The sequence below is a fragment of the Macrobrachium rosenbergii genome, chromosome 24, assembly GCF_040412425.1.
Source record: "Macrobrachium rosenbergii isolate ZJJX-2024 chromosome 24, ASM4041242v1, whole genome shotgun sequence".
In the NCBI taxonomy this organism is placed as follows: domain Eukaryota; kingdom Metazoa; phylum Arthropoda; class Malacostraca; order Decapoda; family Palaemonidae; genus Macrobrachium; species Macrobrachium rosenbergii.
Window position 1 is genome coordinate 14,663,079 of NC_089764.1, and position 27,761 is coordinate 14,690,839.

General features: G+C 39.1%; 1 protein-coding gene across 3 annotated transcripts in view; it reads right to left on the reverse strand.

Annotated features, from left to right (window-relative positions):
• Positions 1–22,449: 22,449 nt before the first annotated feature.
• Positions 22,450–27,761, reverse strand: part of LOC136851888 (3'-5' ssDNA/RNA exonuclease TatD) — a 46,233-nt gene continuing 40,921 nt past the window's right edge. For all 3 annotated transcript variants that reach the window (XM_067126222.1, XM_067126224.1, XM_067126225.1), the window contains one exon: positions 22,450–26,460. In XM_067126222.1, the coding sequence (XP_066982323.1) occupies positions 26,298–26,460 (163 nt within the window). In that variant the 3' untranslated portion in view covers positions 22,450–26,297. The remainder of the gene's footprint in view (positions 26,461–27,761) is intronic.

Here is a 27,761-nt window from a genome sequence, read left to right on the forward strand (position 1 = left end):
TCTTCTGCTTTTTTTTTATAAGTATATTACTGTCTTTGTTTCTCCATTCTTTGAAAAAAATTTCTTAAAATTAGACAACTTTTTGTTCATTTTTTGTAATTTATTTGGAGGGTTTTGTAATTTTGCTATTTTTAATGTGCTCTTGTGTAACCATATGTGTCCGTGTGTAACGTGATTTTGTGCTTTGTGTGTATGTATGTAAGTGTGCTCTTGTGTGTGTAATTTTGAACAGCCTTTATAGATTTTTAATGACTAATGTTTTAACGTAATTCAGTTTTAGCCGTTCAGTACTTTCATTAATTTATTTGATTTTCCATAGAATTCCCTGACGATGTGATTATGAATCACGAAACGTAGGAAGCAATAGAGGAAGTGTGAATCTCCAGAGTATTCCTGCCCTCAACTACAATTTATATATATATGTATATATATACACTGTATAGCCTCGATGGCTCAGTCGGTTACAGCAGCAGCTTCGGACTTCGTAGAGGTCTGTGGCGCGGGTTCAAAACCCGCAGCCGGCTGATCAGAGAGGCAGACACTTTGCTATCCGTGTAGACATCCCGGGATTATATATGTAATCAACGGATAGGTTTGCTTAAAAGCAAAATGGATGTTAAGACTATAAACACACACAAAACAAAGCCACTACAACACCTTCTAAAAACATAACAACATCTCACACGTCTCGAACTCTCGCCATACCCGCGCAATAACTTCTCTGCTGGGAAGAAAGGGCGTTGGGTCTGGTATGATACATGAAACATACGTGCGGGGTCTAAGCGATGTCAGGCAGGGCAGCCGATCGAGACCACAGGTCTACCCTAAAGCCAAATAAAAAAAAAGTCCTTCAAAGAAGGCATCGTGCTTACCCCATACAAAAATGGGAATAAAAGCACGTTAAAGAAGAAGAAGAAGTATATATATACACTGTATAAATATTATATATGCGTGTGTGTAGGCTATGTGTGCATGTGTATAATTGAATCTCGAAAATATGGAACGTGATGAATATACAAATAAAGACAACATTCTCGCAGGAAAGAGAAACACTGGAGTGCTGCGAGGCCTTTCGACTGTCGTCTTTTACTTAGCAGTCTGCTAAGTAGAGGACGACAGTCGAAAGACCTCACAGCACTCCAGTGTTTCTTTCCTTCGTGAATTTTGTCATATATATATATATATTTAGTGTGTGTGTATATGCATAATACTGGACCACACACACACACACACACACACACACACACACACACACACACATACATATATATATATATATATATATATATATATATATATATATATATATATATATATATATATATATATGAATATAAGAAGGCCCATAAAACACTATTTAAATGTTGCAACCATATATTTCGGGCACTTGCTTCTGTGCCCTGTTCACTGGTAGAATATGGACAGATGAAATATTACAAGGGTATATATACAGAGCATATATAGATGTGGCATTAAGTCTCCGATGGTATGCCGGTGACCGTTCCCTAAGAAAGAGGAGAATAACCAATTCCCTAGTGGTTTTTGGCCTCATTAACTCCCGTTTGGCGACGATTCTGGAGGTCGCATTTCCTGAGACATCTTCTTCAGGAGCGGTCTGAGGATTAAAGCGTCGATGTCGTCCGATTTCCAATGTCCTCCTGACAAGTTCATATTGTTGGTTTGATTGATGATAGCAGATTCCAGCATCTTTCTTTTGTATGGACAGCTACTTTTGAAAACCAGCTCCGCCCCACTCCAGTTTATGACATGTCCTGTATTTCTGATATGTAGGAAAATCACCGAACTCTCCGAAGCGTAACGTACTGCTCTTTTGTGCTCTGTTATTCTTTGCGAGAGCGATCTACCTGCCTCCCCTATGTAAATGTCATTACAATTGCTACACGGTATCTTGTAAACTCCGGAAAAGGACGGAAAACTGCCGTTCCTAGATGTACTGATCATAAGAGAACATAACAGATATGCATTTACAGTATATAGAAAACCCACCTTTGCTGTTTCCTACATTCATTTCTTAAGCTACCACGACGTCTCCAAAAAGATCATGGTAGGGTGCAACTTATTCCTCAGAGGACTTAGGATATGTTCAAATGGGTACCTAGATAAAGAATTCAACACGATCCGCCAACACCTAACGCAACTGCTCTATCCACCACACATTATCGAGAGGGCTATTAACAAAGCGAATAAAATATACTATAGAGGTCCCACTCACAACAGACAAATAGATTTCAACAACAAATAAAGCTTCCATGATGACGAAAACATCCAAAAGCCACTGAACAACTCAGGGTCTAACAATCCCTTCATTTTCCATTATTCCAAATCCATCGGGAGTTCGCTCATTAACATATACTTAAATAACAAAGGGAAGAAGCCGGAGTTTACAAGATACCATGTAGCAAATTGTAATGACATTTACGTTGGGGAGACAGGTAGATCGCTCTCGCAAAGAATAACAGAGCACAAAAGAGCAGTACGTTACGCTCGGAGAGTTCGGGGATTTTCCCTACATATCAGAAATATAGGACATGTCATAAACTGGAGTGGGGCGGAGCTGGTTTTCAAAAGTAGCTGTCCATACAAAAGAAAGATGCTGGAATCTGCTATCATCAATCAAACCAACAATATGAACTTGTCAGGAGGACATTGGAAATCGGACGACATCGACGCTTTAATCCTCAGGCCGCTCCTGAAGAAGATGTCCCAGGAAACGTGACCTCCAGAATCGTCGCCAAACGGGAGTTAATGAGGCCAAAAACCACTAGGGAATTGGTTATTCTCCTCCTTCTTAGGGAACGGTCACTGGCATACCATCGGAGACTTAATGCCACACCTATATATGCTCTGTATATATACCCTTGTAATGTTTCATCTGTCCATATTCTACCAGTGAACAGGGGCACAGAAGCAAGTGCCCGAAATATATGGTTGCAACGTTTAAATAGTGTTTTATGGGCCTTCTTATATTCATATTACACTGTAGTATTACAGGAAGAGACATTCATTTTTGCCCATTATGGAACATCACAGTTTACGCCAGATTTTCGGCTTCAACCCAGCTGTCAAGCACATCTTTAGACGGTACAAACGACTAGTACATGGGTTACACAAGAGGAAGAATCAGAGAAATTTTCTACAAGAATGCCTACAGGAACAAGTTTCTCTCAAAATGTACGGCTTCGCGCGTTGGACATCGGCGTCAGACCTATTTCCGGACTCCATCCGCACATTCCTCCAAGACAGAATACAAGCCACACACCAAGACATCTATGTGATTAGAAGAAAAATAAGCTACCTAGCCATGTCGCTTTGCCTCATGTGCAGGGATGATGGTATGTACAGATATCTTTCATATTTTGTGCTATCAGGTGCTATCGAAAACAGTGAGTCCCACTCCAGAAATTTGTGCTACAAATTAAAAAGACTGATTAGGAACAGCGTATGGAATAATCTTGGCCTTCCCAATAATGTGCTGAATCTCTAACCATCCCCTCACTGCAGAAGAACAGACCGTTTTAAATCTTGGAGTTTCATTCGCTCTAAAACCTGGTCCCGAGAGTAATCTTAATTTCTAGTTGCTTTTGATAAACATTTTGCAAAAACAATTATGACAAGAAAGAGGCATGTCTCAAAGGCATTTTTGCTAAATGTCTTGGAGCAGAATAACAACAAAAATTCGCTCCCGAAAAGATTCCAAAATGCGTTAGTTAGTTTAAGGAAAAGGGGATATCATCATCACAAAATCTGACAAAGACAGGAAAATAGTTCTCTTAGACAAGGAGACATACATCAATAAAGTTCAAGAACTTCCACCTGACGATGCGGAAACCTATGACAAATTAACGAAAGATCCCACAACAAATATTGCTGCTCAATTTAACAAATCAGTCTGAACCATAGGGGCAATAAGAAGGACATAGAACTACTAGAGACATTCAAGGTAATCAACCCCTCTCTCCCCTATTTTTACGGCCTCCCGAAAACACATAAAGATGGGATTCCTTTACGCCCCATAATATCTAGCAGGGGCTCTTTCATGTACAAATTATCAAAATGCTCGCAGACCTCTTATCACCCTTTCTAGGAACCTTCTCATCCTCCCACGTCAAACATGCAGAGGGTTTTATACAAAAATTTAATAGTTAAACATCCCCTCAAACAACATCAAATTGCTCAGCCTAGACGTCGAGTCATTATTTACTAAAGTCCCGATTGCCGACGTGTTGTCTTTCTTAGAGAGGAAGTTGCAACCATATGAAGACCATTTTCCTCTTGGCATAGATAAAACTTTAAAACTTATCAACCTCTGTGTAACTAACAACGTGTTTTCTTTCAATGGTAATTTTTACAAACAAAAATTTGGCTGTAGCATGGGAAGTCCCCTATCACCCCTTCTAGCAAACTTGTACATGGAATATTTCGAAACAGAACTTTTGTCGTCTATCAAACCCCGTAATATGATCTGGCTTAGATACGTAGATGATATCTTTACTTTCTGGGACAATAGCTGAGGAGACTTTAATGAATTTTTTAATAGGCTAAATTCGCTAGTTCCGACCATAAAATTTAAAACGGAATGGGAAAAGGACGGAAAAATGCCGTTCCTAGATGTACTGATCATAAGAGAACAGAACAGATATGCATTTACAGTATATAGAAAACCCACCTTCGCTGTTTCCTACATTCATTTCTTAAGCTACCACGACGTCTCCAAAAAGATCATGGTAGGGTGCAACTTATTCCTCAGAGGACTTAGGATATGTTCAAATGGGTACCTAGATAAAGAATTCAACACGATCCGCCAACACCTAACGCAACTGCTCTATCCACCACACATTATCGAGAGGGCTATTAACAAAGCGAATAAAATATACTATAGAGGTCCCACTCACAACAGACAAATAGATTTCAACAACAAAATAAAGCTTCCGTACAACGAAAACATTCAAAAAGCCACTGAACAACTCGGGTCTAACAATCCCTTCATTTTCCATTATCCCAAATCCATCGGGAGTTCGCTCATTAACGTATACTTAAATAACAAAGGGGAAGAAGCCGGAGTTTACAAGATACCATGTAGCAATTGTAATGACATTTACGTTGGGGAGACAGGTAGATCGCTCTCGCAAAGAATAACAGAGCACAAAAGAGCAGTACGTTACGCTTCGGAGAGTTCGGGGATTTTCCTACATATCAGAAATATAGGACATGTCATAAACTGGAGTGGGGCGGAGCTGGTTTTCAAAAGTAGCTGTCCATACAAAAGAAAGATGCTGGAATCTGCTATCATCAATCAAACCAACAATATGAACTTGTCAGGAGGACATTGGAAATCGGACGACATCGACGCTTTAATCCTCAGACCGCTCCTGAAGATGTCCCAGGAAACGTGACCTCCAGAATCGTCGCCAAACGGGAGTTAATGAGGCTAAAAACCACTAGGGAATTGGTTTTCTCCTCTTTCTTAGGGAATGGTCACCGGCATACCATCGGAGACTTAATGCCACATCTATATATGCTCTGTATATATACCCTTGTAACATTTCATCTGTCCATATTCTACCAGTGAACAGGGGCAATGAAGCAAGTGCCTGAAATATATGGTTGCAACGTTTAAATAGTGTTTTATGGGCCTTCTTATATTCATATTACACTGTAGTATTACAGGAAGAGATATTCATATATATATATATATATATATATATATATATATATATATATATATATATATATTATATAATATATATATATATATATATATATATATATATATATATATATATATATATATATAATATATATATATATATATATATATATATATATACATATATATATATATATATATATATATATACATATACATATACATATGTATGTATCTATGAGTAAATAGACAGACAGATAGACAGACAAGTTGCAGAGGTAGGTTGCCTTGGCCGGCCATGGCGGCGCTGCCTTAGCATGTCTAATGAGGGAAACTTCCTCCTAATAGGCATATTTTTGTACTTCTACAAACTTCCCTACAGCAACCTTCTCTGATATTCTGTGCTATGCTCACCTTATTACTTTAATTGCCCGTTACCTGTTCAGTTCCTGTCCCTGTTTTAAAATGAAAATCTTTGGTAGAATTGATGAATACGGACGGGGTTTCCATCCCCTCCAAAGTGTGGTACTTGTTTGCGTCTTTGTGTTAGACTATGTTAATCAATGTAAACGTTTTCTTCGTAAATCATACTAATACTGGACTCAAAATATCAGGAGGTGCATATGTTGATTTTGTTTAATCCGCCATAAACTTCTTACTTAGCTCTGCTTAAAACGTAAACACAGCGCACATTTTGCTAAAGACTTGTGGATTTTTAATATGATTTTAACACTGTGCCAAAGTTTCCCCCAACCCCATTTTTTTCTTACTATTTTGCAACTAACATTTTAACCCTCATAATTATCCCTCCTTTTTCCGATACCTGACTTCTTGCCTAAGTTTTTTTCTTCAGTCGATACACCCACATACATCAAGAATTTCAGTGTTCACACGCATGGCTGAACTCTTCCAAGATTGATAGTAATGTCCGAGAAATTCGCAAACTTTACTAATGGTAGCAATCTTGAACAAGACCATGAGACACCCTGCACGAGTTCCGTATCTCTTGACTTTTTACTTCTTCATCCTAAGAACCGTGCCTCATTTTTTTCTGAGCTTCTATTACCATTACCTTGTCGCAATCCCATTTACGCAGACCTACAATCGCTATTTTCACTTTTCACCTGGGCACTTGGGCACAGCTTGGAGTTATGGCTTGTACATTTTCAGTCTTGACTTTCCCTGACAAGATTTTTGCGTTTCTTCCAGATATTCCAGAGCTGCGTCTTCGGCAATTTAGTCATATTATCGAAAATATCTGTGTTGGTCTAAGCTATGAATGAGTTACTCTCTAGTTACTCGACTGAGATGGGTCACACAGCCAAAGTGGAGAAGAGCACGAGGCTCGTAACCGCTTTATAATTACCTTCTGAGAAACGGATGCTAACACCTACTGTAACCTTAGCATTAGTCTAATAACGAAGATAAACTTAAAAAAAAAAGACCTTTCAGCAACACAGACACCCGATCAGCAAGGGAATCACTGAACGGTACAGCCAGTTCGTAAAATCAGCTGCTCATTCATGCAGAGAAGGAAGAGATATATTGTTTTCGTGTACGTATAAACACAATATAGATGGACAGTGATATTTGTGGAAGCATCCTGTACCTGAAATGGAAATCATATGGAATAAATCAATAAAAAAAATAGATAAAAAAACATGGTTTGAAAATATTTCGGCAACACCGAAGAAATTGGAATCGCTCTACTTCTTGTTTCCCGGCACTGACAACTCATGCCTGTAAGGCGCTCTCATATCGACAGCGTTTAACGCGGGCTCTTCTCTCTCTCTCTCTTTTAAGCATGTATGTACGTACGCATGCAGGAATAGAACACCCTCCTTCTCTCTCACTTTCGTCTATCTGTTTTTTCTCTCTTTCATTGTACATATGTACGAATAAAGAAAATTCCAATTCTCTCTTTGTATGTATGCGTGCTAATGTACTCATAAATTTACACCGCCCTTCGCTGGCAGAGTCGATCAAATGGTGCTTAGATAATCCCCAACGCTAATCCTTGCGAGGACAAATCTTCTAAACCCTCTTCGTAAAATGTCAGATCCTCAGTTGATTTTTGTTAGTCTTAATAAAAGACGTTTGCTTCTTGCAAAATCTCTCAAATTATCCAGTTTTATTGATTAGTTTCCCGGATACTAATTCTCTAAGGCAAGTTCCACAGCATCATTTTGTCAAGTTGATCTACTGGTCGACGTACGTGAGAGAGAGAGAGAGAGAGAGAGAGAGAGAGAGAGAGAGAGAGAGAGAGAGAGAGAGAGAGAGAGAGAATTATCGGTACCCGTCCATCGTCAATAATCTCAATCAGCTCAGACTAACAAGGATTCTTTCCTTTAAAAAAAGGAAGATTTTTTACGCTAAATCCTACACCTTTTCAACACCATGTACCAAGTATTAAAAAGATCCCCTCTAGATGCATATAAATTGCCTTCAACAAGCAAATCAACACCAATGTGTTACTATGGAAGGGAGTTATGAATAATGTTGACATACTGGATTATTATTATTATTATTATTATTATTATTATTATTATTATTATTATTATTATTATTATTTATCCTCACCTGATTACTCAAAGTGATGTTAAAATCCAAATGTCGCAAATATGTAAACAGTGGAAATTTAAATGTTTAAAGGAAGAGAAGGCTCACAGAAAAAGTTTGTGAATACAGTAATTATAATGTTTACGTTAACAACGAGACGCGTGACGTCAGAGTTCACACTCGAAAAGATGATGTGTCAAGCAAGGCTGGTAGTACGGTACGGAATTACGGTACGATAATTTTACCAAAGTACGATACGGTACGATTCAGGTACGGAAAAAATGGGCAAAATTCCGTACCGTACCGTACCTTAGGCTTGGGCATATCACTGAGTAATTACTAATGCATATTTGGCCAATTCAGTGACTGCACAAGGAGATTACTAAGGTACTTAACATTTCAGTTTGTAACATACCATGCATGTGTGTTTGTAATTCCTTAATTAACATGTTTATGTCTGCGAGTAATTCTTGAAGTAACACGTTACAAATATCAACCGTACCCTACCGTACCGTAATGCGAGCTTTGGTGTCGAGATTATACATTACTAATGTCTTTCAATCTTTGGCAATTTTCCCTGCCACGTTAGGCTTTGGAAGGTTACAGACTCGGACTCGAATAGTGTAGAGCCTTAAAGAGAATAAACAGTATTTTTTTGTTTTTTTTTGTTTTTTTCTCCTCCACTTAAAAATTTTGTGTACTTCAAACCTCGCGCTGAATTGTAACGTTCCTAGCCTTTTATATATTTATTTTTTTTTCGGAAGGCCATCCTAGACAAGAGTAGTATCTCTTTTTATAGTAAAGACAGTTTTTTTTTTTGTTACAATTGTTTTATTTATGTTTTTCAGGGGGGGGAGGCTAAGACTGTGAATTTGGTCATGGAAGCGTGGGCACCTTAAAGTACTAAAACGCGCTCTCTCTCTCTCTCTCTCTCTCACACACACACACACACACACACACACACACACACACACACTCTTCATATGTGCAAGGCAAAATCCAAGTAACTTAGAATATGGAAATCGTGAAATCAGCACATAGTTACATCCCCGAAAATAATATACTGGATTTATCAAGTTCCCAAAATACAGCGCGAGGACAATTTCCGGTAACTCAAGCTTGTTATACTAAAAAAACGCCACCTTATTGACACAATCGACGCGTTGCCCAAGTTATGGGGAAGGAGGATGAGCCAGGAAACGTCAAGACCAGATGCTTCAAGTCACTTTTCTCCCGACTCAGTCTAGCGGTCGACAGTACGCGGGAAAGACAGACCTCACCCGCCTCTTTCTTAGGAGGCGTCACTGACAGAAACGAAGACAGCTGTGGTTTACTTTATTTTCTACAGTTTATTCATCAAAAGATAAATTAATGAGAGTCATAATTACCACTCTTTGAAAGAGAAATTTTCGACAGGAATTAAAAACAATGGCGTTAAATTTAAACTACCAAATCCGAAATGTATCTGCTACAGTGAAACGCATAGAAAGTAAGATTTGTCAGATTTATTGAAACACATTCTAAGTGGAAATACTGACCAGTTGGGTGTAAGATACCACGAATTTGACAGATTTATTGACAGGAAGAGAGAATACGTACTGTTTAACGGCTCTCCAGATTTTTGTGTAAAAGTAAAATGAAATGAAAATACAAATTCACGGTTCGTATCAGATTTTTTTTTTTTTTTTAGAAAACAGGGAGTTGAATTTGAACTCGGACTGGAAGTAGAACTTGGGGTTACCCTTGATTCTGAACGAAAGCTAAACTATACAACTACACGAGCTGTAGAATCACTAATTAGCCCTCTCAGATCCGTGATGAAAATATAGAGAACAGAATCAGCAGTATTGCCACTTTTTAAATCAAACGGATACCTTGGCTGAGATTTTGAATACGTTCTGTGAAAAAGAATAATGGCTCAACCATCAGATTCATCTATTTCCACATCACGTCCAAGTTCTATTGAAGAGGGGAAAAACCAGGAACTCTCAGTGGGAAATGAATCAAGCCCAAGAAAACTATCATCATCTATAGTTAAGAAACCTGCACCAGAGGCACTGGAAATCATTTCTTTAATTTCGGGAACAGATGGACACACAGACTTGACCGCTTCCTTAGGCGAGATGGACAAACTACGCGGTAGTCCTGTACACACAATTAAGACAAGCACGGACACGGACACCGAATCAGCGCATTTGTCGTCGCCGGCGTTTATGACAAATTGTGCAAGCAGTGACGCAAAAGCCTCCGTCACAGATAAAACCCGGGTGAACGTCACCTGCACATTAACGACTGCACACCATGAGTCTATTGTGTCCGTTATGGCAAATTCTACCCCGGATTCAAAGGGAAATGATGAGATAGTGAATAGAAAGAAAGAAATACCCGAATCTACCCAGAAAGTTCTAGGGTCAACGGATGGACACCCCATTGACCGAAAAACAGCCTTACAAAACATTTCCGTTAGTACTCTTAGTTCAAGCAGCTGGTCAAGCTCTACTGATACAAACTTTGACTGTGACTCTGGAAGCTGTCAGGGTACAGAAATAAAATGCCGTCTCTGTGGGAAGATTGTCCCCAAATCAAATAAAATGGACCAAGTTTCCTGCAGTGGAAGTGGTGAGAATCTAAAGAGGAGTTCTGTGTTTTGTGATGGATCTTTAATGGGTGACTATAAACCCAAACCTAAAGGAATTTCAACCAAATCAGCTCATTCAGACGGATCTAGAGGCGTTCTTCCTAAGAAAAAAATTGTCCCTTCAAACTACTCAACTCTGCTCTCTACATGTGGCCGACCATCACAGACAAAAGGAAACCGAAGGAGCAGCATCGATGTGATTTATGCCAGAGAATCACGTGAACCCGCCATTGACAAGATCAAAGCCAAAAGGAGACTGTCGAGGCAGACAGATATCTCTTCCTTTGAGCTAAGGACGCTGACGGAGGGGAATGAAAATGATGAAGCCACTGAGCAAAGTAAGGTCGAACATGAAGGGCAAACAGCTAAAGACGCCAAAGAGAGAGATCCGTTCTCGCTCTTCCCAGATCTACTGTTCAAGGAGAACTCTGTTGAAAGCCTCCCAAGGGTACCATTTAACAGCTTTGAGACAGCCTCGTCTTTGGAAACTGAGGAAAAGCTGCCTCTCTGCTTCTCTGTTGAACACTCCTTGGAAGGAAGACCCAAGAGTGAGAGCAACTCCTTCACAGAAGAAAAGCCCGATCATCACCAACAAGAAGATGATACCGAGTACCCAGAAGAAGAAGAAGAAGAAGAAGAGGAGGAGGAGGAGGAGGAGGCTGAAGGAGAAGGTGAAGATGCGGGGGAGGTTACAGGGGCCACAAGCATGGACAACGCCGGTACGAATGTGGCATCGTGCGCAGACGCTGGAGATACAGTTGACAGGGATCCTACTACTGCCAGGCGTTTCGTACGGCAGGGTGGCCAAATGAAGAAGAAAAAACCACCGTGCAAGAAAAAGAAGAGGGGTCACGGCGCAACTGAATTTGACTGGACGTCAGAAGCACTAATCATTGTGGCTCTCTTTGTTTACTTGGCGTGTAAAACGCTCCGATTTCTCGAAATATTCAGTCCCAGGCCACAAAGGAAAAACAAAAAATAAATAGCAAGTTAATTTGGTTCAGACACAGAGGATGAAAATCACCTACTGAGGTAAAATATCAATTTGGAACAGAATAAAGTTTTTGAATTTAGTTAACGGAAATAACGCTTACCTTTAGTTTTATGGGATTGTCGTTCATTACAAGGCACAGTCTACAACAAATGCAGCAATTTTCAGGTTGTCGGTCTAACCCTGTATAAACAATTTGGTAATGTGAGTAAAAAATAATCGGTATTGCCTTTCCACAGTTAAAAACAGATTTCAGACCATGCTGTTTACAGCAAAATTGAAAAATACAAACAACTCAAAACTGAAATCAGGAATGCCTTTGTATTCAAATGACTGCAATTTCATTTTGCTATGAACTGAACTTTATAAGTGAAATTTAAGTAAAACTTAAAAACGCCATTTCGTACCTGTTAGCTGTAAAGGAAATGAAACTTATCTATGTTTACCATAAAAAAAATTATTTCCATCATGAATGTATCCTGAAAGAAACAATTACATCTGTAAGCAAATAAATGCCTTTTATATTTTTGAATCCTTTTTTATTCTATACAGGGCTTAATCAAGTTTCCCACTAATAAATTTTCGTAAATGAAAGAGTGCATTGATAGGTACACATAAATTACCCAACTTTAAACCGAAAAACATTTCAGATTAACAAACAAGCACCAAGAAGCAACAATAAAAAAAAAAAAACACCATCATCCCAACTCATTTTCGCACCAGTCACTTCTCCATCTACATGTTCTAACAACCGGCTTTCATCCTGAAGCTTTATTAACCTTAGCCAATTAGGCTATCTTCCATACCACACACTGTCAACTCACTTCACTTCATTTCTCTTTAGTTTTTGTAAAAAAATTTTCTACGTCATGTTGGCACACACAATTTTTCACTTTACCCTAAAATTTTTCACAAGACTGATTCATAAGAAACTCGTACTTCATCTACGTTTCCCCTTCCTTGTTTACGCCAACTCAGCTTGTGCCTTATCAATACTTGTTACCTGTTATATTTTTCCCATTTAAATTACTACCATACACTCCTCCAGTGACCTGAATCTAAGTGTCACTCAATTTAACAACTTCCCACTTCGCGAGCATTATAAAATCTATAACCATCCCTCCCACTCATATATGCCTTTTTTTTTAATCCTCCATGGACTCATTTCGAACTCTTCGCAGGAAACTGAAGGCAAGGAGAGCCTTCTTACTTGTATCTTGATGATGCTTTTAATTTAGTTAATGGTGTAAGCTTAGCGAAAGGGAATGGGCGACAGAAAGTTGTTCGGAAACAGCTGCACAGAGATTTGTTACAATCTGACGCAGGGACATTAAAACATTTTCTTTCTTAATTAATCTTGATCTACTTCATGCCAGTGTCTCTCCTCTGCTTCTCAATACAGGGTAAACTTCTCTCTCTACACCGTTCCTCTCATATAATTTTTTAGCGTTTGCTCATTTTTTCTTTAAGACTAATTTTGCTACATTTCCTATCTTACCTACATGCAATGGCTATAATATTTGATGTGATCATCTGAGACGGAAAGAAGAGCTCTGTGCATCCTACCAGTTTTATCGATTTGCTACTTGGAAAAATCATACTCTAATGACTAATTGTGCCCTCAATTTATTTTAAAAATAAAATTTCGTAAAAGTAAGGTCATGCAACTAAAGTAACATTCTCAGATTGACACCAGAATTATTAATGAATATCACAGTTTTTTCAAGTAAATTGTATTTTTCCTAAATATGCAAACCTGAGGTCTTTTACATTAGGAATTACTTACAGAGCAGCTGGAAACGGCCGTTTAACTTTCAAACAAGGTGTCAGGCAGTTAACTACCGTCCATTAGGTGGGAATCCCGCCCGCCCGGACGTAAACATTCCAATTTGCCTTTCGGCCCAGGTGTCAGATTGAGGGGTGGCATGAGGTGGGCATAAAAATGTAATGTAAAGGACCTCAGGTTTGTATAGTTGGGAAAAATACAATTTACTTGAAAAAACTGTGATTTGTTCCTAGACGATATGCAACCCATGGTCCTTTACATTAGGAAGACTAGCTGGTTGGAGGGAGGAATCTGAGTGAGTCTCATGAACTGACTGGAGTTTGCCACACCTGGGATTCTATTCCTGGTCGATAGAGCGAGGAAGAGAAACCTGCCTTTGACAAATTGATCTGGGTGTGGTAACTCATGACCAACTGTCAGACTTCTGGGCCTTTTTGTATTAGGGAGCTAAACGCAGCCTCATACAAAAAAGGGCTAGGATGAACCTAAAAGGTTGGAGACAGTAAGGCAAATACAAGCATTGGGTTTGTCTTCTTGGCAGGATTACCTTCCTCCCCTTGCTAGAGGAAGGAGGGGGTTTGCTTCTATACTCCTGGAAGGGAAAAATAGAACTGAAGCTCAAATTATAGGCTTATCTGCATCGACTGCCAGGTCCAGCATGTAACGGCCCATCCACTCCCAAGAGGCCAGTCACTCTCACATTCATTCCCGCATCCTCAACCGAATAACTTAGGCGAGATGCAACCCTGTCCTGTTAGAGGAGCTGGGTTAGCTACACAACTTGTTGAGCAGCCACCACAGGTCCCAAGGAAATTTCCCGAAGGTAGAACGAGGTGAAAGTGGTCTGTCGAGACCACAGGGCAATGTCCTGAAGGTAGAAAGAGGTGGAAGCGGTCTGTCGAGACCACACCCCCGCTTTCAATGCCTGAGAAACCGACAGGTTCTTCCAGAATGCAAGGGTTAAGACCAATGCCCCTGACTTTGTGAGCTTTCAGGCGGAAGGTATCGGTGTAATCTTCGCCAGCCGCAGAGTACGCTCTCCTGATTGTCTCACAAAGCCAGAGAGAAATCATGTTCTCGGACACTTCTTTCTTGGACGAGCCATTGCTAACAAAGAGTTGTCGACACTAAGGCCGGAGATGACGAGTCCTTCAGATAGCGTCGCAGCACTCTAACAGGACAAAGTAGCATCTCATTTGGGTCATTATCTAGCAAGTCCGCTAGGGAGGGGATTGTGAAGGACTCAAACCTAGTGTCAGGGACTGACAGGTTCTGAGTCTTCGCTACAAAATCCAGGACGAAATCGAGTGTAACCGGTCCCCTTCACCTCAAGAGTTTAACACTGAAGGAAAGTCCATGCAGTTCCCTTATTCTCTTCGCCAATGTCAGGGCAGGCAGGTAGATGGTCTGATGACTCTCATTAACCCTTAAGGGACGGCATAATTTATCAATGTGCAGCACCCCAGACCGGGGAAACTTTGAGGTCGGCAAAATAAAAAAAAAATCACATCAATAGAAAGAGAACGACACGTACATTCACCCTGTATAAATAAAAAAAAATCTAAAAAATTCTCCCTACCTTCCACGAGAAGTTGAAAATGACTATTTACAACCCCTTGTGGGTCCTCATTTACAAGACAATTGTAAATTTTACCAACGTATAAATTTATGTTTTTTCTAATAAATAAGTTTTTTGGATTTTGTACAATTGTTATTACTGCTCACACAATATCAAAACAGATATGAAATAAAAGCAGTAACAAATTTTTTGCATTTTGTTGTAAAATATTCACGTAAATTTACGAGAAGGAAGATTCAGTAACTTTTTTTACTTTTACATGCTTTTTTTAATATTTCCTTGCAATTTTCTTTGTAAAATTACATTTACAACTGACATACTATCCTAAAAGACAAAAACAAAAAACAACAGCAACCCCTTTGTATATTTACAAGCAAATTTACAAAAAGATTCATGTGAGAGAGAGAGATGCAGTACCTTCTGCCTTGAAGTCACAAGCATTACTGATACTGGCCTAACTCTCACGTCTGTATAAAAGTTGCCACTAGTGAATTTATAGCATATAGAATTATTGGCACCTTTGTTTCGAATCATTATTACCATAACAGTGGTGCGTAATTCTGCTTCACACTGAAGCGCAATCCGTCCACCTCCCCAAAACTGTTTTACTTCACACTGAAGCTCAATCCGTCCACTAAGGGTCACGGCTCGAATGGTGAACAAACCAGGCTCCTCAATGCAAGAGTAACATCCCACTCAGGGGCCTGAGGTCCCTGGGTGGGCAAGACCTTTTGAAACTTCTCATCAGTAGCGAAATCTCGAAGGAGGATGAGATGTCTACTCCTTTCAGCCGCAAGACTAGACCGAGTGCGGCCCTATAGCCTTTTACAGATGAAACAGAGAGAAGCTTCTCTCGGCGAAGGAAGATGAGGAAGTCCGCGACCTGCTTAACAGAAGCTCTGACACCAACCACAGAAGATGGCCCACTTTCCCTAGTATAGCGCTGCAGAGGAATGTCTGAGGTATCCAGCCATCTCTGTTGCTGCATGATGCAAAAACCTTTCACTTGATGCTGGATAACTGCCTGGTGGTACTGTTCTACATGGGGGTGACACAGCAGGTTGGGCCAGGGAGGAATCTCTCTTAGTGCCTCGGAGAGCAGAGCTAGCGGATCAGGATACCAAACAGCCTGCAGATTCGGGGTGATCAACACCTGGCTGATCACCCTGCGAATCAGAACAAACAGAGGGAAGGCACACGCGTCGAGGTCATCCCACGGGTGCTGAAAGGCATCCTCTGCGGTGGCCCATGGGTCCAGCACGACTGAACAGAAGACCTGAAGTTTTCTGTTGTGCTGGGTGGTGAAAAGATCTATGACTGGACACCCCCACAGATCGAACAAGCTCTCCGTGATGTCCGAGTGAAGGGACCGCTTGATCCATACCACTTGATTCTGGTGGCTGAGCTTGTCTGCCACTACATTCCTCTTGCTCGGAATGTATCAGGTTGACAGCTCTACCGAGTGAGCCACAGCCTGCTCGTGCACCTGCATCACCAACTGGTGAGGCAGAAGGGATATGAGACGCCCCCCCGGCTTGCTGACATATGCCACTACCGTGGTGTTGTTGCTCATCAAAACCACAGAGTGTCCCATCAATTGATCCTGAAACTCTTGGAGGGCCAGGATGTTGATGTGAAGGTGCATGTCATCTCAGTTCCACACTCCCGAAGTCAGCAACTCCTCCAGGTGTGCGCACCATCCTGCGGTTGATGCATCCGAGAACAGGAGCATGTCCGGAGGGGAAGTATGTGGGCATACTCCTATTAAGAGGTTTCTGTCGTCTAGCCACCAGTCTAGATCCTCTCTTCACTTCCTCCGAAAGAGGAATGAGAAAGGATTGAGGGTCTCGAGACTGGGACCAGTACTCCTTCAGTCTCCACTGGTAGGAACAAAGGTGAAGACACCCATGAGGGACCAGCTTCTCCAAGGACAACAGGTGACCGATAATGACTTGCCATTGTAGAGCTGGTAGTTCCCATTGAGACAGGAACAGCTGTGCTGCCTTCCTGAACCTGCTGATATGTGAGTCCGAGGGAAAGACTCTTGCTGCTACCGTATCTATCAGCATGCCCAGGTACTTTATCCTCTGCTTGGGGGTGAGATCGGACTTCTCAAGATTTACCACAACCCCTAGATCGCGGCAAAACTCGAGGAGTTGATCTCTGTCCTGAAGCAACTGCGAGCGGGAGTCTCCACCATGAACAGTCTGGTGAACGAATCGGTTCAAGGGAGAGAGGCCTATGACCGGTCTCCAACGCCCCAAGGCTTTCTCTACGAGGAAGACACGGCTGTAAAAGCCTGGGGATTGATCCAACACGACTTCCACAGCTCCCTTGCTCAGCATGGCCTGCACTTCTTGCTGAGTGTGAGGTCCATCAGCAAGCCGGGAAGGTAGGTAAGGAGACGGACCAGAGAGTTGGTAAAGGGTGGTCGAGACTCGAAGGGATGTAAATATCCCTCCTGAAGGACATCCACTACCCAGGTCTCGGCTCTGTGTTGCTGCCATGTTGCCCAGTGGCTCGACAGGCAACCCCCCCTCCACCGCCCCCACCAATGGCAGCAGCTAGAGGGGAAGCCGTCCCTAGCATTTCCCCTCCTTCTTCCCCTTGCCCCCTTTTCTGGACTGGAATGCGGGCTGAAAGGGGTGCGATTGCGCACCCTTTCTTTCAGAATAAGAAGGCTGGGTGTTCCCAGGGGTGCCCTTTGAAGCCTGAGTCATCTTACGGGCCGAGGAAGTGCAAGCCTGACCTGAAGGTCGGGCTGCAGTGGTGTGCGAAGACCCGGAGGTCTTGGCCACTGCCTGATGAACAAGGCTGTCGCTGTCTTCGGCCCGACGCTTGTCCATTGCAGCATCTACCAACTCCCTAGGGAAGAGAGAGGCAGAACCCAGCAACGGTCCATTTCTTAGGGTAGTTGCCAACTCGGGACCAAGACCTGGTTTATTGATTGATTATGAAATTTAGGTCTTGAAGACCAAGCGCCGGAACCCATCAGGATCATTCAATGCCATAATGAAGGTGAAATATACTGTATAATGATATGACTAATAATGAATAGGTGAATGATGACATACTAGTAAAATTCAGTGCTAGAAAATGAACGTAAAAAATGAAGAATGATATTGGATGGAACCAGCAAAAAATAAATATATATTAAACTTTTATATTAAAAATATATACTTAGTATGTAAAATAAATATGACTAAAATCTTTATTAAATATACTAAGATCATATCTCATTCTTCTTTGGCTGATGAGCCTCAGAAGGTGAAGGGGAGGAGGTAGCAGACAACAATGACGAAGATGAAGACAATGAAGACGACGATGACGATGACACCTTAGGAGACCTCTTCTTCACCTTCTTTGTCATCTTCTACAGGATGGCGGTCAAATACCCCATCCAAGAGGGAGCAGCAGACATCACAGGAGCAGCCAGGGCAACCAGAGCAACAGGAGTGGCCCGGGCAGTAGGAACATCAGTGATGGAAGCAGTGACAGCAAGTCGGGACAGCCAGGGCAGGTGGAACAGCAACAGCAGCCCAGACGTCACAGACCACAGGAGCAGGAACCATCATATGGGGCACGGTGGAGGTTACCATCATAGATGGTATGGCCTGGCATGGCGGAGCCACAGCAAAACCTTGAGGCAGGGGCACCGCATGCTGGGATGCCAGGACAGCTGTCACTTGGGGTCCGATGTGGGTTGAGATGGTGGCTGGCATCTTGGCGAATTCTGTCGTGGTCACCGCCGATGCCGTAGCAGCAGCGTGGGTCACCACCGGGATGTTTGCCAGGTGGGACATGAGGCCCTGCAGGGATGGAGAGGCCGAGAGACCAAGGTAGCACCAAGCTGGTTGCAGATCACTCACCTGATGACCGAGGAGAGCTTCAACTGCCAAGCTGGAAGAAAGAACAGTCAGGTTAGTGGAGGGAGACTCTTCTGGCTCCAAGGGAAATATTCCCCCCCCCTCCACCGAGTGAGGAGAGGCACCTGAGAGGAGGTTGTTCTGATCATCCGCTCCCTCCCCCATCGTTCCACGCTCGAAAAAGCAAGCGAGGAAGATGAAGGAGAGACAGCCAGAAGGGGAAGCTTGCCAGGAGAGAGAAACGAGGAAGAAGGGTTAGCCACCAAAGGGATAGTCGGGGGCGTATAACCCTCAGACAAATCTTTGGCAGCCTTCCTCCGATACCATTTTCTACCTTCAAACTTCACCCACTGCTCAGCCGACCAGAAACAACACTCAGTACAAGTAGAGTCTCTAGAACACACAAGCACCCTGCATGAGGAACAGAGGGCGTGTTGATCTACATCAACACAGGAGCGGAAGCTCCCGCATCTCTTACCGCCAACCCCAGGACACACATGACAGGGGTAGGCGGCCTTGCACACAGGCTTGTCTGATTCGTGGGTTTCCATATATCTTATAAAACACAAACACGCATATAATCAAACACAAAAAAGAAGGAAAGATCCCACTAAGAAAAAATAGCTCAATGGAAGTTAGGGCAGAGAGCGAAGGAACACACGTCTGCACTGCATGACGGCCGAAAGCAAATTGGAATGTTTATGTTCAGGCGGGCAGGACTCCCGCCTAACAGACAATAGTTAACTGCCTAACCACCTCATTTGAAAGTTCAACAGCCGTTTCCCGGTGCGCTGGAAGTAATTCCTAATGTGAAGGACAAATAGTTTGTATACCGTGTAGGAACAAATAACTATTTACTTAACGTAAGACTCCGATGCTTGTCTCAATAAGTGTTATACAAGAAGAGAAACGAGAAATTACTGAACTGGTATAAAGATCTCATTCCTTAAAAACCCTCTTATGAACATTTCCTTAAAGTCAAGCCACAACTTTTGAAATGTTAAACTTATGAAATATATTGTATGATTTGAAAAGTTAAGATAATCATTAACTCATAGCCACCTTTTTGCCACATTTAAAAACACTGTGACATCCATTATTTGTAATGCATGAGGAATAATTTGCATTAAAAATAAATAAGCTTTTTTTTATAACAAATATACCCCTTTTCTTTATACAGAACTGGCAGAGTACCTGGCGTTGCTCCAGATGACTGAGTAGCAAGCTATAAATGGCCAGGACTGTTCTTGCTGAAGATATACTTAGCGTAATAAAACACTTCTTGATTCCTTGAGAAAAGATATCTTTCATTTTAGATGTGATATGGTTTTCATTACATTTGGAGCACCCTAGTATCCAATGCACTAAACTTCAGAGGTGAAATTAATATGAATAGTATTCTCGAGAATGTAACTGCCTATCTGACATATGGTTAGGTCATGTTTATTAAATGAGAACACTGAATCAAATGAAAGTGAAAACAGGTTTTTTTTTACTGAAAATGTTTTTGAACATGTTTCACATTTTAATTCTTGTAATCTGTTCAAATTACAAGTGGAAACCATGAAGATGGGAGGTGAAAACCTTCCTACACAACCAACTCATTGGTGTCAGGACCTTTTATTATGCAAACCTCTTCAGTTTTTTAATAGCTTGTAGAATCTTCATATAGTAGAGAATTGAGAACTTCGTCTATATGTTCAGTAGAGGTTTTTCTTCTGTATATTTAGTTTATACATGATTTTCCCTTTACATGCATTTCCCATACTACTTGGTCCAATATTTTAGCTAGCCATCATTCTGCACATAATTTTCTTGATGGGTTATCAGAAATCCTTACTTTCTGTTCTAATTTTGCTTTTCTTATTGACAGTCCTGCTCTATCTTGTAATACTCTTAATTGGGTGTTGTATTTATGTATAGGATGGGCATTTTTTTCGTCTGGCGCAGTTTACACAAAATGGTGATCCATGATTCCAATGTTGCATGATCACTAGAACTGCAGTATGCAAATATGCTGTTACTGTGTACATGTTTACAACTGGAGCACTGAAGGAGTTTTGGTGCCTATGGTCACAGCTCTGAGTTCACCTAGGATTTCAGGTCACAGAGGATGTTATCAAATTATTTTAATCTTTGAAGCTTTTAACAATAATTCTTTGTTTTTCTTGCCTGGGATGTTGTAGATTTCAGTGTTCTATATTGTCATTTCAGCTCTTCAGTTGATTTTGGTCATGTTTTCGATCATACTTTTGTCTACACTATTTTCGTTGAATATTTGGTTAATAAACAGTTTTCAAGTCTCAGTGATGTCATCATCCCATCCATTTTTGTACCAAATATCTTGACCACTTTCAATTTCCAAAAGGAAAATCAAAATGAATAGAGGCTCGATCTTGTCTAAACTTCTGCTTCTCTTTTATGCTTCACAGATTCATATGGCTTCAATGTGGAGTAAGAGTCAAGTCCATTTTGATTTGATTCTTCTAAAGGGGCTACAGAAGTGCCTACTCCACACATTGGTCATCAACGTTTGGGTTGTTTAATTTATTCGAGACAAGGGTTATTATAACACCTGTAAGACAGACTAACCCCTTTCTTATGGGACACCCTAGGCCTTGTACCTAGTTACATGCCATGCTCCTAGTGCTTTGAGGGTCACCAGTTAAGTCATTACTGAACCCAGTACTATGAGTGAGGAAGGATGACATCAATCCTTGCCCCTTCTGCATTCCAAGGATGACATAATCCATGTTTAATTACATGTTAATATTAACAAAGGGTCTATCCTGACAAGGGAAGACGACAAAATAGAGCTGGGAAACAATAATTTAGTTTAGAGCAACTACTTTGGACCATATTATGATTTTGACCCATGTAGAAGCTCTCTAATGATCACATACCCAATGACAAGAGACTAACAGCCAGGGGGAAGTTGGTTATAAAAATTAGCTTAGGTCTTACAAGGTTACCAGAAAGGTTTGTCTTCTATAAAAACTGATCAATTAAGAGGTCATCTAATTATAAGATTTCATTAAAACTTTATAACTGGATACACTGAAAATGTTAAAGCACTGACAAAATTTCCTCAAAGGCTGTGTCTAATACAAGTCATCTAATGTCAATTTAAATCTAGCCATTACCATAATATACACTGCACAGCAGTGACCATTATGTAACTGTATTTATTGGGCATGTGAAAATCTGAAATGGGTTATCACCACTTTTACATCCCTTCTCTTTTTTTTGATGGCTAGCAATGACACACTAATGCCTGGAACAAAATTCTGCTACAAAATTCTGTTCTTATTACTCTCCACATAATTTTCATAGTAAAATAAAAAGCTGCATAAAACACACAATGCATCACAGTATTTTATTTACTGTATATACATACTTACAAACCACCTAAAATGGAGGCTCATATATTTAGCACAGCTGCAAAGCTGAGAGTATGAGAAATGAAACTGTACTGCTCTACCTATGGTAAAGGTTACATGCCATATATTCACAAGTTGCACAGTAAGACAGAAAAATGAGGTTAATTCTCAAACATCTTTTGTTGAACAAAATAATATAACTAAATGAACTTAATAAATAAAATGTTTTATAGAGAGATAAAATGTTTTATATATATAGTGAAAGAATAACAATGTCAACAGGATATTCTGAAACAACCAGATAATGTATCAAAAATACCTTGACATACTTACTCCAAAACAAAATGAGAAAATTCTTCTGCATTAATAATGGAAAACATAATTCATGAAGTAATTTTTCTACAATTCATTCAAAAATCCACTAGCACTACTCTACTGTACATTTTAAAGCTACAAAAAATTTCAAGGCACAGTAACATGGCTGATAATGCCAAGTTATTACTGGATTGACCATACAGTTTCCATCAACTCCAAGCAGGAGGGTTATACAATGCACCATGTGTTTCTTTCCATTATCGACTAGTTTATTTACATTATCCTCTCTCAATTAAAAAATTACCATAATAGAAAAATAATAATGAATGAATGCATCAAACTTCCAACAGCATTAACATAAGGAAATATCAATCAACTCACCGTATAACATGTTTTTTAAACCAATCATACCTCTCACTTTCCCTCACAACATGGTGTCCTGCCACTCTGGTTTAGAAGCTCATGAATGAATACCTTTATTTAAAACATATGCTATATATTTAGTTTCACAATAAAATAACACAGTGAAACTTCTGATTAATTAAAAAATAATATAAGTGATCCTTATCTCAATCCCTAATGATGGGATAATTCATTATCATATTAAATCTAAAAGCCTAAGCCACAAAAAGATAACTTTATGATTATATTCAAGAAAAAGAAAATACATAGCACCAAAAAAAAAAAAAAAAACAAATGCTGAAATATACATAAATCACCTAGCACATATTATACATTACTTTATAATATACTTAATATCAATAATAATAAATGGCAAAATAACTCTCCAAAAATCTTTTGGTTGAGTATTACGTGCTAATAAGTTTCAAACATTAGTGAATGTCTCCACATGATATGAACTAAACCATTTCATACCAAAAGTCAGTTTATGATCTATCACTAGAGTTAAAGCATGTCTTATCCAGTTAATGGCAAATGCTTCACATAATGTGATCATAACAAGAATGATTCTCACGGCATGGAAAAAACAAGGTTACCCCGAGGCATTGCAAATTATAAATTTGAGGATATACTGGCTTTATCAATGAAGCATTCAAGTTCTTCAGATTTTTTACTTAAATTCACCAAAATTTTCTACATAACAAAACCTCAATGATGAGAATAATTAAATACTAAGTGTAAAACTAGCATTTGTCCAAGAAATGGCTTCACAATTAAAAAAACCTAAATGAAAAATTTTGTGTACCAATAAAATACAGTTGATCCCATTCATATCAACAATCCTGTTTTCATTATTACAATTATTAAGTAGTTTAGTTCTACCACTTAGGTAAAACCTTTCAATACTTATTTTAGTATCTGGAGATGAAAGTTCATGACCTTGGCTTTCATTTAGTTATGTGGCTCAAGTTAGTGCAATTAATTAATGCCTCAAAGAAATACTCATTGTAAGGCTTCTAACAACACATACATATAGTAAGTCTATGTGCCTGAGGGTGATCTGAATGGGTGTTTTAGAATAAAATCCAAAAGCTTACAATGATTAATAAAGAAAAATACAAGATACTAACCATAAAAGAAAATTCCCTCAGCATACTTCCACAGGATAGTTTGAAGTCAACACAAGATTCAGGAACCATTTCATTTCAAATCAACACAAGATTCAGGAACCATTTCATTTCAAATCAATTTCAACATGAGGTAATTCTAATTCATTCTCACAAGTCTTGACAGTTAAGATCCTGGAAGAAAAGAGGTTACAGGAAGAATTTATGGAGATCTTACTCAGAAAACATTTACAAAAGTCCCAAAGAATAAGATCACTAATGGTACTTCCAACCTTGAATGAAAAGGTATCAAAATTCACACCAATCAGTTATTCTCTTGACATTCACAAGGCCTTAGACATTCCAGATTCACAATCCGAAAGAACAATATCCATTACAGGAGAACAAAATAAGGCATAAAAATAATACTACCTCTTGTTTACACCACAATCACACAGAAAATAATCTAGAAACATACAATAGCAATATTTTACAGAAATAAACTCCATACACCACCTACTTCATCTCAAAGAAAACTTCAAAATAATGTAGAGATAAACACAATCACACACTTCAATGTTTGAAATATACAAATTAAAGAAAAAATAACAGTACAGCTTTTCAAGATGAAGAACCAAAATGGATGTCTAATGATGAAGTCAGAATATGAAAAATGATGATGAAAACCACATCCACAAACATGAGAATCACCACAGTTATGAGATGAATTGTCATGAGTAATCTACTATACACTCAACATATAAAACACGACTAGAGTTCGGTATATTGAAGAATATAGTATCATTAAAGAGACCAAGCTTTAAAATCACTGGTCACATTAATGGCAATTTCTAATGTAAAAAGAGAATTGCATTCCCATTGTTTAGGCACTTTTTAACACCAGAAATTAGTTTTTCAACACTAATGAGCACCAATTTTAGCCTAAATAAGGAACTTGAAAAAACATCGATATTAAACCAATCGTAATTTTTGTAAAGAAAAATTCTATATTGGATTACAGACACAAAATTGTGCACATACACACAAAAATAAACTGTACACAATGTGTGTACATATGTTTGCATGTATATACTGTGTCCATACATATCTCAACTGATTAGCAGATGAGAATCATAACAAGGTCGTAGTGAATAAAGGTCTGTCTTAACCAAATAAGAGATATGTTTAATACTTCAGCCAAACCAGAAATAAATCCTTTGCGTGCATCTAGGTGCATCAGCTGATCTTGAAATAAAAAGGCACCTTCATGCAACTGTAGCAGGGCTGAAACTACAGTAAATAAACACAGAAAGCTTGGCAAGAACACAGAGACAGAAAAAGTTTAATTTCCAGAGAGGACAAAAGTTTTATCTAGTGATGCCCATAAAAGATCAAGACAGACTAAACAGGGAGTTCTGGTGTTTTGTTGGAAATCACCATTCAACTCAACGTCAATTTAGTTGGTCTGACAAAGCAACATCAGGCAGTCATTTTTCAGTCATTTCTGTTCTGAGCAGGAACTATGCACTGCAATTTCTATTATTACTCAACTAGGCCCCATTTCCAGATGTCTCTAATGACCTGGAATTCATATACATGTATATAAAAGTGTAAATTTTTCTCAAGTCACTTACGACCATCAAATAATTCTTTTGTCAGTCAATTCAACTGTAAGTTAAAGTGTTATTTTCATTAAGCAATAAAGGGGCAACTAGTGTGGTAAAACTAGTTCAATGGCACACTGGAGCTAGTTAAATAATTAAGTGGCCACTCCATATGCATTTATGATGATTAGTTACAAAAAAAAAAAAAAATTAATGCCAGTACCAATTAAACCATATTTTCTATATCTTTAAACTTTCTATACTAGACTTAATAGTGTCTAACAATTCTCATTTTATCCTGCCAAAACAATATTGAAAATGATATCTTCCTTGAGAAAAAAGCTGATGTGTCAGTAACTGGTGAATCACAAAATCAAATTGAGTATTATTTCAATGATTATCCTCAAGTACTTAAACCAAACACTTTAAAGGCATTGAAAGTGGTCTGAAGAGCAACTTGTTCTGATTTTTTCTTCATATAAGCTGCTATCATTTCGATCGTTACCGGGAGAGAGCAGGGTTCGTTACGTTGAAAAGTGCAGTATCGGTGAAGAAACGTCAAAGATCTGAAAACAGAAAATATCATGCCAGTTCATAAGATACTCTGAAATTACAATTGCACTTATATTTTTCAATAACATTATGAGAAAAGGACAAAGTCAAGACAGATTAATGTCAGTGTTTCAAAATACTGGCTTGCACCTACTTCTGTTTACCAACCAACGTATAATCAAGGATAATCTATATATAAAGTACAGAAATTACACACATAAATGCTCCAAGAATTACTTTAACAACTGAATACAAAAATTTCCAATAATTCTTTTAAGAATGCAAGCAAAGAATTACAAGTACTGCAGTTGTTTAACAAAAATAATTAAATAACTCAGATACACATTAGAAAAAAATGTTACAACATTAGCTATGTTGCATTGACAAAAAATTAGAAAATATTTTCTCTTACTACTTATATTCTATGCATATCATACCTTGCCATTACCAGTTATATTATTAAAAGAGAAAAAGTACAGTACTTAAAAATAATTGTTCAAGAAAAATACAGTACTAATACAAAACATGTTGCAATATTTGTGTTACTCAACACTTCAGTGAATAAAAGTGTTCCCTATAATTTTCTTTGTTTGCTAAAACAAAAATTTCATCAAATACATGGCTGCTGATCTTAATCCTTTTCACTTAAAATACTGTATTCGAAAAAGCGATTAAAATTCTGCTTTTTCCACTCAATTAAGATAACTCATAAATTTCCAAATAAACTACTACATGTTACAGCCAATTTTTCAAATCATAAAGAGCATACATTTTTATGGATCAGGCCAAAGCCTCCACAGAAGACTGAACATGCAAAAATAACAAAATTAATGAGACAAAGCAACAGAAATCCCTATACAATTCACCACAATTGGTAATGAATACATATATACGATCATATCAAATAATATGCAAAACTTAATATTTCTAGTTAATTAAAAGGAAAAATTCATAAATAAATAAATTATAAAATGTAAAAAAAAAAAAAAAAATTTCTCCCGAATGCGCCCCTCAAGTAAGGGCACACTAACCCTGACTAACACAGCCCTACAGCTGAGAAGTACTGTAAATGCGACACCTCAGACAAGTCAGCCATTAGAGGATCTTTTTTTTAAATTTCTTTTAATCCTCCGAGGACATTTATAGCAACTATAACTGTGACTGTGAGAGCTGCTACATCAAGAGTACCATTACCTATTACAGTAACTGCAGCATCAGGTTCAGCATAACTCTCAAGCCACAGGCTTACCAGTGAGTTGACCTCTCTCTCTCTCTGATCACCAACTCTGTTTCCTGATAACTTCCAAACCAAAGG